The 13,786-nt window shown below is 58.1% G+C and overlaps 1 protein-coding gene across 1 annotated transcript in view; it reads right to left on the reverse strand.

Moving 5' to 3' along the window:
• The window catches only part of PRKCZ (protein kinase C zeta), a 98,605-nt gene that overhangs the window by 22,412 nt on the left and 62,407 nt on the right, over positions 1-13,786 (reverse strand). The window contains exons 5-8 of the mRNA XM_047871673.1: positions 9,892-9,977; positions 5,199-5,330; positions 4,154-4,232; positions 2,789-2,841 (exon numbers count right to left, since the gene is read on the reverse strand). Coding sequence (XP_047727629.1) covers positions 2,789-2,841; positions 4,154-4,232; positions 5,199-5,330; positions 9,892-9,977 — 350 coding nt within the window. The remainder of the gene's footprint in view (positions 1-2,788; positions 2,842-4,153; positions 4,233-5,198; positions 5,331-9,891; positions 9,978-13,786) is intronic.

A 13,786-nucleotide genomic window follows, 5' to 3' on the forward strand; every position in this document is an offset into this window, starting at 1 on the left:
AGACCACCCCGGTCCCGCCACTCCGAAAGCCCGTCGTTTCTGCAGACCGTGTGGCCCAGTCGCCAGCCACAGGCGGCCCTCTGCGGGCACGTGGGTGACGGGGGCCGGCCTCCCCAGGACAGGCTCCCCCGGGGGCTACAGAGCAGAACTAGCTGAGATCTGCAAAGCCCCGAGGTCGGACTCCTGGAAATACATAATGAAACAGAAAGGTGATCCGATTAAGAACAGAAGCCTCCCTCCTACGAACTGTCTCTGGCAAGGGTATCTGTAGGGGAAGCAGGGGCTAACTAAGTGCTCCTGACTCATCCCAGACGGGGAATGACCAGGAAGGAAAGTCAGGAAGTCTGGGCGCCATTTATCAGGTACTCTGGGAAAGCTGTGGTCCCAGCAAGGCAGAGCTGTCCTGAGGTTTTGTGGACGGAGGCTGCACACTGGAGTCTGTGTGACGTCTCCTCACTCACTGGAATCATCTGATGCCCCACCGACCGCCCAGAGCCGGCCACACACAGGGCCGAGCCGAAAATCTCAGTCCAAAGCCGGGGTGGAACACAAAAGGGCAGCAGCAGGTTTCCCGGGACAGAAGGAGTAAATCGTGACCCTGGGACTTATACTGACAAATTTGTTGGTCTCAGCCCCATTCCTGGCATGGAGTTCCCAACCAACACCCCTGGAGCTCCCTACCTCACAGAAAACGCATTTTTTTTATGTTAATGAGACAACTTTTGAGAAGCCCAGGCCACCTAAGGATGGAGGTGATTACTAACCCCTGCTTATTATAGGGCGTCAGAACTCAGCCTCGCCCCCTGACCTCCGGGGAGGGGAGAGGGGCCGGGGTGGGGCCCATTGTCCAATGGCCAAGGCCTCATCAGTCACGCCCCTGTTACGAAGTCTCCACACAAACCCAAAAGGACCCCGTCTGGAGAGCTTCTGGTTGGTGACACGGGGAGCCGGCCCCCTCCCCCCAGCCCTGGCCCCGGGCACCTCCTCCATCCGGCTGTTCCTGAGCCATCCCCTTTTATCACAAACCAGGAACCCAGGAAGCAGAATATTTCCCTGAGGCCTGTGAGCCGCTTTAGCAAATTAACTGAACCCAAGGAAAGGGTCGTGGGAACCCCCGATTTATAGCTGGTTGGTCAGAAGCACACGCAGGTGGCCGGCCACCCGGATGCGTGAATGGTATCTGAGCCCTTCCCTTTGGGGCCTGACACTAGCTCCAGGCAGAGGGGGGTCAGAATGCAGTGAACTGTAGGACACCTGGCCAGGGTCCCCCAAGACTCGGAGAACTGCTCGGTGGTGTGGAAACAGTACAACAGAGGGGCGCCTGGGTGGCTCAGTCGGTTAAGCGTCCGACTTCAGCCCGGGTCACGATCTCGCGGTCCGTGGGTTCGAGCCCCGCGTCGGGCTCTGGGCTGATGGCTCGGAGCCTGGAGCCTGTTTCCGATTCTGTGTCTCCCTCTCTCTCTGCCCCTCCCCTGTTCATGCTCTGTCTCTCTCTGTCTCAAAAATAAATAAACGTTAAAAAAAAAAAAAAAAAAAGAAAAGAAAAGAAACAGTACATCAGACAAATCAAGGGAGGGTCTGATGCAAATAAAATCGGACAAAGGTTGCAGCTCAAGAACCGTAAGCCCTGAGCCCAGTCCGCTGTCTGGACAGAGAGGGGGCACTGGGGAGACTGAGCCCGCAGCAGGTGTTGCCACACCTGCACCCCAAAGAGCCTCTGGGGGATTCATAAAGGACGTGCCCCAGCAAGACTGAGCCACGACAGGCCAGCAGCCTGTTTTCGGCAGGCAGGTTCTGGGCTGGCGCCCACCCACTCCTCACTGCCCCCCAACAGACTAACTTCGCCACACTGCATACCCCATCCCCCAAAGCCAGAGGCCCCGTGCCCCACGCGGGCAGTGCCAACATCCTGCCGCTTCCTGAGGTGCCAATTTCCCAGTGACGGGAACGCCTGTCCTGTGACAGGAGACAGGAGAAAATGCAACGTTTGAACCTTAGGAGTGAGGGGAGAACCAGTCACTAGCAAATTCGGCAAGAATCTATCAATCTACCTCTGACCCTGGACCGCCCAGCCATAAACACGCCCGAAACAGGACAAAGGGCAAGAACAATCCAGGGTGATTCCTCCACGTGGACCCCGGGAGACAATAAAAAGCTAGCGACCCCACCCGCCAGGGACCAGCTCTCCCTCCTTTTCTCAAAGCCGAAGAGCATGGGGGCTCCCTTGTGGGGGTGGGGATGGCCTGTGCCACCCTGGACCGATGCGGAAAGAGCCCCACCACTGATTGGTGTCGTGGAAAGCTTCCTGTGTGTGCCAGGAGTGATCATTATCCAAACTGGACAGAAGAGGATTCTGAGGTCAGAGAGGTCCCCTGACCCAGGCTCACACCAGCCTGCGGCCTGGGCTCACACAGACCTGGCCCATGACACCTCACCCCCCAGGTCCCCGTCGCTGAGAGAACCATGCAGTGTTCGAACGCTGCACCCTCACGTCTGCGACTGAGCAGTGGCTCCTGTCAGCCACACACGCTCGCTGACTGTCCACCTAATGCTCTGGAGATCCCTTCTGTGCGAAACGCCAGAACCTCCGTGGGACTCCATCCCGAAGCCCCGAGTGAACGTCGCCTAGATGTCCGCAGACCACTCCCTCGATTACGGTGAGGTTAGACAGGTTAGCATTCCCAAGCCTGTCTGGTTCCTATTTAAATTTCCATAACTGCCCCAGAAACGAGCTAATGAACTTATAAAAAAAAATTGGAAACACCAACGAGCCATCTTATTTACTCACCTCAGAATCATCTTTAATGTTGTCATGTTTCCGGCTTGAAGAAATATAAGCAACTAGTGAAGAGAGAAAGAAAAAACAGGGCATTCTAGGCATTGTCAGGAATGGAGCCTGACACACAGGGGAACCCAGGGCCCCTCGATCCTCTGGAGACACCGGTGGCCCAGGCCACGTCTGCAGCATTCAGGGCGAATCACGGAGTGGCCACAGCTGACCGCACAGTCATAAGAAAATGCAGCTTCCTGGTCCCACCCAGACCTCTTGTCTCTCCACCTCTGTGGGTGGAGCCTGGGAACCTGCATTTGTGACACATGTTCTCAGCGATTCATGTGGAAGTAACTCTTCAAGAAGACTGTGGTATTTAGCTTTCCAGACACTGTTCTTAGAGTGTGCAGATGGATAGGTGGGCAGGCGGGCAGAAGAGGGGATGGTGGGTGGATAGATGGATGGATGGGTAGGTGGGTGGATGGGTGGATGGATGGACGGACGGACAGAGGGAAGGAAGGAAGGAAGGAAGGAAGGAAGGAAGGAAGGAAGGAAGGAAGGAAGGATAGGTGGGTGGACTGATGGACAGTTGGATGGATGGAAGGATGGGTGGATGGACGGAAGGATGGATGGACGGATGGATAAGTGGATGGATAGGTGGGGGGGTGGATGGATGGATGGTGAGTGGATAGATGAGTGGACAGGTAGACAGATGAATAGGTGGGTAGATGGGTAGATGGACAGATAAGTGGATGGATGGTTGGATGGGTAGGTGGGTGGGTGAGTGTGTGGGTTGTTGTCTGCTTTGTGTGAGCTGTTGTGCTAAATGCTTTATCTTCTGTGGTCTCATTTCATCCTTCAAGGACTCTCAGGATGCAGAGCTCACATTCACCACTCGAGGGCAGGGACTCTTCCAAGCTCTCATAATACTCCACAGACTTTGGGAGCTCAGAGCTAAGCTATCAGTCCAACTAGTATTCAAAATCATTCTCCGAATGCTTCATACCATTAAACAAAAGTCTCTCCCCCACCCAAACCCCCACGAAATCCCACAGAAACTCAAGAACCACCTTGACAGCAGGCCTTTCCACGGATGGAGACCAGCTCGACGCAGCAGCCTGCCCAGGGTGGGTGCCACCGTAAACAACTTCTAGAACTCCCACGGTCGGTGCCGAGGGAAAACGCCCACCCGACTCCTATGGCAGCCACTCACAGAGATGTGCATGCCCACAGAAGGCCACCCCACCCTGCCATCTCTGCCCAGGATGAGGGAAGGCCCTGGGGACATCCCCAGCCCCGCAGTGAGGTGTGGTCAGAATGGCGGGCAAGCAGGGATTCCGGGGCGGAGAGCCCGGGCTCCACGAGTGGGAAGAAAGCCCCTACTTCCATCGGTGTTCTCAGAAGGAAGGTCCACGTTGTCCTTGTCGTCTACTGCAGGTTCTTGGGAAGGCATGACAGAATCCTGCGAAGACATGAGCATTACAAAGTGACCAGTCAGGTGTCACAGTGTAGCTTCTGGAGATACCCTGTGACTTTCTAGAATCACCTCTTCTGGCATACACATTGTAGCGTGTGTGACGATACATGTTACACAAGTGTACCTGGTAACATTGTTGCCCTGGAGGTGGAAAGACCCACATAGAAATTTGCTGAGTCCACAGGCAGGGTGATCACTCAGCACCTCACACTGTGACCTTTCCAGCAGGTGCTTTAAAAAGCAGGGCATCTGTTCATAATGCTTGGTAGTCTCCCTTGCCCCCACGGCTGCATCAGAGTCCCAGGAGGCTGAGGTCACCCCTGCCACAGGCCCCTATTGGTGGACACCAGGCTCCAGGCATTGGCATCGTTCGGCCCCCGACTGACTATATCTGTGGGGATGGCCTCGTTTCTTAGGCTGACGCGGGCCTACGGGAACCCACATCCCAGGGCTCAGCAACATCGGGGTGCGACAATGTCTGGACTCTGTTCTAGTCCCATCAGGGGTGATGGCCAGAGGCCCAGGAGCACAAGCAAGCCTGGACGCTCAGTAAGGAAACGAACAGCATCTCAAAGGGCTGGGAGCTCCGACTCCAGGATCGCGGGCGGGCGGTGAGGGTCACACGGCGCAGGTCCTGTCATGCGGACCGTCATGGCGCTTTCCCCTCTGCTCTGCTCGAGAGCTGCTTCGTGCCTGGGGTCCACACAAGCCTTCCCCGGCCCCGCACCTTCGTGCCGGAGTGGCAGCGGGCACCGGAGGCCCACCCCACGAGTGCTAGGGGCTCGCAGGGCTCGGAAGAGGGGCCCCGTCCCAGCCCCTCCTCTTGCCTCGCTGGCGGCAGGACCCTATTTGGACAGAGGGGGGCTGAGGGCCGCCAGGGTCAGCGTGGGCAGTGGGCTCGAGGCTGCCCCCACCCGCGGGCCCCCGGGGCCCAAGCTGGCCCACACTCACCATATGCCTTTTGCAGGTCAGCGGGACGAGCACGTGGCAGCGTTTATGGACCAGCAGCTTGCAGTTGATGCATCTGTAGCCCTGCCCCGCGAGGCCCCATATCCTCTCACTGCACCGGCCACAGTACGCTCTCTGCAAGGACAGCGGCCGTCACGCCGAGGGCCTGGGCGCCCCTGGAGCCCGCGCCTCACTGCAGGGGACCCAGCTCAGCACTGGGGCACGTTGCACCTTCCCTGATGTCCCGAAAGATGATGGGGAGCTAGACAGGAGGTGGCCCAACCAGTGGGTCACGTCGGGCACCAGGCTCTGCCCGAGCTCCGGGCCCCCTGCTTGGGTCCGTTCCCAGGCTGGGGGAACCATGGGGTCCCGCTCTGGCAGGGGTGACAAGACCCCTCCACGGGCAAGGCCCCCCCTCGCTTGCAGGGACCGGAGGGGATTCCAGCCCTTGCCGGGTCCGTGTGCCAAACAGGGTGGCGCCCCGTCTGGTGCAGTGATCCAGGCTGAGGGGGGCGCGGGGGGCATCCACACACCTCCCCCGGACGGCCACAGAGAGACTAACTCTGCCTGGCATTACGTGTCGCGTGTTGGCCGCTAGGGGCAGCCTGCGATTGCTTGGGTTTTTGGGAGTTTTAAAGATTTTTCCGCGGTCAATCTTCGTTCTTCAAGCTCTAAGTAGCTGAAATTAATGGCAATCGTCAGCTGGTTTGGTGATGTTTTCCTCACGCTGGGCTGTTGAAAGGGCACGAAGATGACTGTGTTCAGAAAGCCGGTCACACGCGTGGCCGCACGTCTGCCGGGTTCCCGCGACCATGTTTCCTGGCTTGAACTCCCTGGCAGGCTTTAGCCTCTTTTGCCGTTTTTAACAAATTCCCTTCTTTTGAGAGAGTCTGTGCTCCTGGAGACAACCGTGAAGGACCACACTGCACTGCAGTTCGTTCACGACGGCTGATGGAATCCTCTGATGGGTGGACTCGGGCGGGGACCGGGGGGGGCGGATCGGGGTGACACGGACAGGCCGTGGGCCTGTGCTCCGGGCCACGGGCACCAAGAAGCCCACTCCTGGCCAGCGAAGCACCGAGCTCGGAAACCAGGGCCTGAGCGGGCTGGTCCTGGCACACAGGTGTCCCAACCACGTTTGCTAAGGTTAAGCAAACACACACTCACACACCCCACGTCACTTTTAACTCCGGAAACAGGAAAGAGAAGAATTTATTCCGAGTCCTCCCTGTTGCCTAAAGCGTCTGTCCCGGGAGCTGGCAGGCACAGAGGGTGGGCCCGGAGGGGAATGGCCTGGACGGGGCGCAGTGGACGGCCGCGGGGACCAAGGTCTCATGCCGGGTAAATGCCCAGCTTCGCATTCAAAGGAGGAGCTTCAGGTATGAAGATGGGTTTCACTCTCTTCTGCGTGTGTGTCTGTCAAACACCATTTATGAAGCCGTGAAACAAAAGCACCTTCTTATGTAACCCACCAACACGCGCAGCCTTCCCATCGTCACCCCTGAACAACCTAATCTGCAACGCTTGGCTCGCGGATAGGGGCAAACTCACAGCCGATCGGTGCCTTTGCGAGGTAACACATTCCTTCCCAGAGATGAGCAGGGGCCGGGCCGGGCCAGCCGCTGACCAGCAGCAGCGTGCCCTCGCTTGTCCGGAGAGGCTATCACACGTTGGCAAGGGCTCTCGATCTCAGACCCGTGTTTGACTTGTTAACACTTCAGGAGACATCACGAAGAAATAAAACAAAACCTAACCCCCGAGCCACGATTCTCTGAAACTCACATGAATCAATAAGTTAATGGGGTAAAAACATTTTAAGTCTCCTTACACACCACTGAATCTGGCCCTTGCTCGGATTTCGCATCAGCCGTTCTAGTTTTTGGCCATGTTGAGCTCTCATCTGAGGTCGGAGCCTTTGGTCTGGGTTTCTGCTGCTTCTTGGGGGGTGGGAAAGGCGGCTCCCGCCAGGCCCCAGACCTGCTCCTCTCGCGGCCTGATGGTTCAGCCAGTGGTAACTCCAATCCCTAGTCCAGGGGCAGGCCAATGAGGACCACCACCTGTGTTTTCCAAATAAAGTTTTACTGGAACAGGCCCTCACTCGTTTGTCGACCCACTGCCTGTGTACACTATGACGGGGCGGTGGCTGCAACAGAGGCCTGTGGCCCGGCAAGTCTAAGGTATCTACTCTCCGCCCTTAACATGGATTTAACAGGAATTGCTTGCTAACCCCTGTTCTAGTCGCTGGGACCAAGAAGCTGAGGAGAAATCCTCGACGGGCATTTGCCAGCGATGCTCACGCCCCGGGGCTTCGCAGGGCGGGACTCTGACCATCAGTCGCATCCTGCAGAGGGGGCCTCGCCCTCGGGCCCCCCCATCCATGCCGCCCGTGTCTCCTGCTCCAGGACGGAGGTTTTCATTTCTTCTCCAGAAACTCGCTGGATCTCTCCCTTTGATTCACCGATGGAACCTTTCCTCATTGTTCTAGAAGAAACGTCATGTGGAAGGCAAATAACGATCCAGGCAGGTGCCTCGGGAAGATGGCCGGCGGTGTGACTGAGTCCGCTCACTTTCCGCCCTTGAGTTGCCGAGGAGGACGGAAGAAATGACCTCTTGTGGGCTTTTCGCCTGTAGGTCTTGCCGATTCCTGTAGAACAAAGCGCGGGGCTCTGCAAACATCCTTTCAAGTGACAGGTGGAGTTGAAGTGCACAGCCCTGTGATTAACACAGTGAACGGCACGGAGCCAGCCTCCAGGGCTCAGGCAACGGGACGTCGAGCCAAGGACAGTCAGGCGGGAAACCAAAATTGGCAACAGATCACGCACACACCTGCCTCCTCATCTGTGAACGACCAAACGATCTGAGCCGAGGGTCTTTGGACAGGCTCCCTTCTCCCTCCCCGTGTATGGGAAAACCCACTCTGGGGCTCTGGGGGCAGCTGAACAAGTATAACAGGGTGGGAACGGAGAGGGGCAGGAGGGGCAGGCAGGGGAAAAAGCAGAGTCAGGGTCTGCACCCTGCAATCAGAGAAATGGGGTTTTCTCCTACAACCTGCAGGGGGAGACAAGCCGGGCCCCGGCCTGTCTTGCTGGGTGGGTGGGCTTCGTCTCGGACCGGTGAGTCAGCTGTGATGAAGAAATGGTGTTTCACCAGCAGTCAACACGGGGGAGCGGGACGCCTAGAACCTTCTGTGACATCCCGAAAGGTGGCTGGTCCCATCTGGCCGAGACCCCTCTCTGTCCAGAACCAAGCTGGTGCCCAGATGTGCAGAAAGAGAACCCTCCTGGCCGCAAAGCTGGCTGGTAAACACGGGGAGGGGGCGGCAGGGGCTTCGCATCCTGGGAGTTGGGATGTTTCCATTTCTTCACGTTGTCGGCAGCCCCGTTTCATCCGGTCTGGTGGCCGACCATGAAAGTTCCCGTCCACACCCAGTCAGTCGCCCAGGGATGTGACAAGCGTCCATTATTCAGGCAGCCACACCTCTGTCCTCAGGCACTGGCTTGCTGGTGATGCCTAACCTCCCCTAAGACACCCGACATTCCTTGGAGCCCGTGCTCTCCCGCCACCCACCTCGGTTCCCGGGTCTTTCTCATTCCTCACAGACGTGCCCCATGCTTTCTTGGTCCCTACACAGTGCCCTGGGTCTCCCCTGGCTCCAATCATCGAGGAACCCACGTTCAGAGTCCCAGTGACCAGAGCACTGCACCCAGTGGGGGGCAGCAGGTGCATATGTGACGGGGGCACAGAGGAAGGGCTGGATAGTCGTCCAAGCCAAGAGACAGAAAGTAAGACAGAGCATGTGCTCCGAGAGCATGGGGGCGGGCGCACCGGGCACAGCACTCAGCACGTGCAAAGGCCCTCAGGTGAGCACGCGTGTGGCTGCTGGAACAGGTTGAATGGTGTCCCCGAATTCACGTCCCCTTAGAACCTCCAAATGAGGCCTCATTTTGAAAAAGAATTTCTGTAGAGGTACTTAGTTAAAATGAAGTCACAGTCGATCAGGTGGGGGCTAATCCCGACGGACGTCCTTACGAGAGAAGAGAGGCCATGTGAGGACAGAGCAGACGTCGGACTGCAGCAGCCACAAACCCAGGACCGCCACAGCCCCCGGGAGCTGGAAAAGGCTGGAAGGATGCTCCGCTAGAGCCATCAGAGGGAGCAGAGCCCTGCCCACGCCTCGGCTTGGGGCCTGTGGCTCCGTAACTGGGAGAGAAGGACTTGCTGCTTTAAGCCCCGTCTGTGGCGCATGGATCCGGCGGCCCCGGGACATGAAGGGCCTTGGCCAGTGAGGCACCTGCAGGCACCCCCTCCCGCCTCCCCCACTGTGAAGCGGACCAACCACAAAGCCACACAAACCACATCATTCCTGGCGAATACGACAGCGTCCTGAAGAGGAACAACGGAAACGAAGGGCTGGGCAGCGGGCCCACCCGGGTGGCAGACACGGGCGGTGAGGGGGCCCCGGGGCACACAGGAGGTCCTCGCGGCCAAGAGCACACGCTGCGGCTGGTGTCATCCCAGCAGAGCAACGCCGAGATGCACAGACTGCATCCGTCAAACAGCCACCACGTGCAGGAAAGGCCTGACCAGAGCCTCACCGCGGCTCATTTCTGGAACCCGCTGGCACGGCCTCCGCGGCCCCGCCCACTCTCCGCGGAAGGGTCCTGCTCAGGCCGGGCCCCTCGTCGGCGGCACTCACCCTGTTAAAGCGCTTGGCCTGGAAGAGGTGGCCGTTGGCGCGGTGCAGCTTTCTCCATCTTCTGGCTCCGCGGCGGTAGACGGACTCTAGGGAGGATAGAAGACGGGTAAACGACAGCCCCGCGGCCACCAATGCCCCCCCCCCACACAAGGACAGGAGCCCGGCGGCCGTCAGCCCGCGGTGACGGCCGCTCCGTCCAGGGGCTGGCGCGACGGTGTGCCCGGCGGCCACCCTGGCAGGGAGGACAGCAGCTGGGCGGCCCCCGAGAGGGTTCGGCCAGAACGTCACTGGAGGCCAGCCCACTTCCAAGGCCTCCTCCTTCCTCCGGGCGCGGAAACCAGGCCCCCTGTTCCACACTGGGATGTGGTTCAGAGGGGCCATGAGCTCACGTCTCACCATCCACAGAGGGGCTGCGGCTGCCACGTGGAGTCCACGGTCAGCCAGAAACACAGCACTCGGCCGGGCGACCTGCCCACCCGGACACACAAGACCCCCCTCCCGGTGTCGCCGGCCTGACACATCTCGGGGCAGAGGTGGGGCAGACAGGCCGGGCACTCGTGCTGAGTCGAGCGTTACCCAACACGTCGCTTTCAAAACACACGTTCACCAATCTCAACTTGTCAGAAGGACACTGCTGATCAAAAATGCCAGAGCCAGTTGGGGAACTAGAGCCGCTGGTTTGATTCTTCCCTAAAAATGCTCATAACTCGCTCCTTCCAAACACTCTGAGGCAAACGCTGACAAACAAAACACTCAGGATACAACGGGAAGCTTTGTGCTTTTATAAAGTTCCGCAGTGAAAGCCACTTTCATGAGCCGTGGAAGTGCCACGAATATACACCAATGTGGAAACTGTAACGGAATGTTTTTAAAACAAGCAAATTAGCAGCTCTGGCTGGACGGCCACTCGGAGCCTGCTTCCCTCCCTTTAAGCGGGAGACCAAGAAACAAGAAGTCGGATTCCTCTGCGGCAGGAGCCCCACAGCCGGCGGGCAGCTGGGGCTTTGGCAGAGGCCCACGCGCTGCCCAAGGACCCCTCAAAGGTTTCCCGCCACAGGCTCTCAGCAATTCCCAGACAAGAGCAGGGCCTGGAGGGAGGTGGCACCAGCCTCCACCTTCCTGCTCTCCCCCTGCGAGTTCACACCTGGGCTTCAGGCCTGGAGTCCACAGGAGGCAGTACCACCCTCAGTCTATGTGTCCCTTGCCCCTAAGGAGTCCCTGGTGGCCTCCAGGGCCTTTGCCCAGCTGACAAGGTGTGTCCAGCCACACCCAGGCCTTCCAGGCCACCTGGCTTGGTTTGAAGGATGCCTGGCTGGCGGTGGGTCTGTGCTGACGTCCACAGGACTGGCTATCCCCATGCATGGTGATCACATCCCCTGCCCCTCCCTGGATGTGGCATTCACAACCCCCAGGTGTCCTGAAGAGAGAAGGCACTGAGTGACAGACACAGACCAGGGGACACAGAGATACAGAGGGAACTGACCTGGCCTGATGGGGACACACCAGCACCAACACTCTGGCTTTCTTGATTCCGGCCGACTTCCACACAGAAAATATGCCCTAAAATATGTCTAAAAATATGCCCAACTGGATATCCCTCAAATTTGGTTAAAGTCGGCCAAAATAAGACACACAAAGATGTCCTAGCAGAGGCCAAGGGGCAGTAGGGAATGCACAGCAGGCAGGCACACTCACCGAGGGGACAAGACCAAGGGCTGCACGTGGCCCGCACTGGCCTCACTCCACACACAGCTCTGTCCCCTCAAAAGACTAGAACTTACACATGAGGAGCAAAACGACAACAAATTCTATAAGGAAACGTAGGAGAAGATCTTACTAATATGAAGGCGAGAAAAACTCTGAAAACACAAAAGGCAGTAGAATAAGGAGCGAGTGCACCTGAGTGCATCAAAACAAGCACGCATGTTCATCCAGAGGCCACCAGGGAAGCCAAAGAGAATCGGCCTACAGTATCAGCACACACACGTGGTGAGGCTTCATGACTCAGGATGCACACACAAGTTCCATAAGTTAACAAAGGAAAAACGTGAACAAAAGACAAGAACAGGCATTCCACAGAAGACAGACAGTGAATGAAAATGACCAGAAGCCCCACCTCATGAATAATCAGGGAAACCCAAAGGCACCTCGGTATCCTTGATGGCTGAGCAGTGGGCCCAGGTTAATCTCCCACAACCCCGACGTACAGCAACCTGGAAGCTGCTTATTCTCCGAGAGGGGGGGCTAACATAGCACCGATATTTGTGGGGAGGAACATTTGCTTCCTCCATGACCTAGCGATTGCATTACTCCTTGATCAAAGCCGAAGAGAAACTGTCGCACACGAGCTGGGGGACATTCAAGCACGTCTGAAGATGCCCAGGGTCACAGACAAGAGGATGGTAAATGGACGCGGTGAGCGTGCGGCTGCACCACAGAGACCCGACCGGCGGTAACACCTGACTTGAGCCACCCGCAGCATGACAGATACATCTTCGAAAAATCAAACTACCTAAAAAGTCGATAGAAAATGATATATTGATACGTATAAAATGGGCTTTAGGAAACGGTGCCACTCTTACACAACTACAGAATAGACAAAATCAACAACAAATTGTTTTAGGATCCATAATCATGAGATGAAATTGTTCTAGTAAGTGAAAGACCAATGCCAAGTTCAGGACAGTGTGGCCTCCGGGCGACAGGTCACGGGGGTGGGTACGGGTTAAGCTCTATCCTGGCTGGAGCGATTTACAATTGGGCACAGCGATTTACAATTTCAGACTTGGGAGGAACGGTGCAGACCGCAGGCAGGTCCGGTGCCCCTCTGGTTGACATCGGACGAGCGTGTGGCGCCTCCGTTACCGCCAACGAGCTGACGCGTCAACTAAGGCACACGCTCTGCCCCACTAACTTTTCCCTGATGCGCTGCTTCTGGCCCAGACAACACCCTCAATCCCACACGGCATGTCGTCCTTCCGCGGACCCGCTGGTGGTGGCGGTTTCTCAGCCGGCCCCGGTTTTGGAGACCTTGCTGGCCTTGAGGAGCGCGGTCAGACTCGGGTGCCCGCCTGGGGGTTTAGCCTGGGGCTCCTCTCACGACTGGACTGGGATTAGCACTTCCTTAACTTCTGAACCAAACCGAGAGCCTTTCCTGGAAAACCCAAATTCCCACAGTGGCAACCACCAAAACGCCCAATGCTTCCGAAGCTGAGTCTTTACTGGAATGTTCCCCAAGTGCAGGGCTGGACGCAGCTGGATGGAACCCACTCTGCCCTCCTGAGCCCCTGATCTCAGAGGTGACGATGGAGGCTGTGGGGGCCCAACGGTCCCCTCCCTTCGAAGGCCACGGCCACCGACCTCACGGGCCACCGGCTCAGGCAACGGTCGCGTTCGCAGGTCCTGGGTTTCCGCCCGGAAAGTCACGGCCCTTATTCCCGATCCGAAGTGACAGGCACGGTTCACAAAGGAAGAAAAGAGCACGTGTCCTCGGAGAGCACGTGCGTGCAGAGGCGCGGCTGCTCTGGGGAGAACACGGGCCCCGCGCCCCCACTGCTCGGCCACCTCGTCCCCCGATCCCAGTGCCCGCGGAGCCCGCCCACAGACGCGTGGGGGGCCCGCGTGAGGCACGTGGAGCTCGCCCACAGTCCTGGTGGCTCCCAGGGTCCCGTCTCGGCTGTGCGGTCAGGGCCGAGCTCCGGGCTCGGGGTGTGCCCTCCGGGGCCCGTCCTGGGCGCCGCAGACGTGGCATCGCGGCAAAGCTGTGCCAGCTCCGGGCGGCGCTGGGCCCGCGTGGGCTGCCCCCACCCCCCACCTCAACTCCAACCCTCGGAGGAAGGGCTGCTCGCCTTTGAAATTCTATAATTAGGAGGCTGTGGGGAATTTTAACGAGCTC

Source organism: Prionailurus viverrinus, chromosome C1, assembly GCF_022837055.1.
Source record: "Prionailurus viverrinus isolate Anna chromosome C1, UM_Priviv_1.0, whole genome shotgun sequence".
Classification (NCBI taxonomy): domain Eukaryota; kingdom Metazoa; phylum Chordata; class Mammalia; order Carnivora; family Felidae; genus Prionailurus; species Prionailurus viverrinus.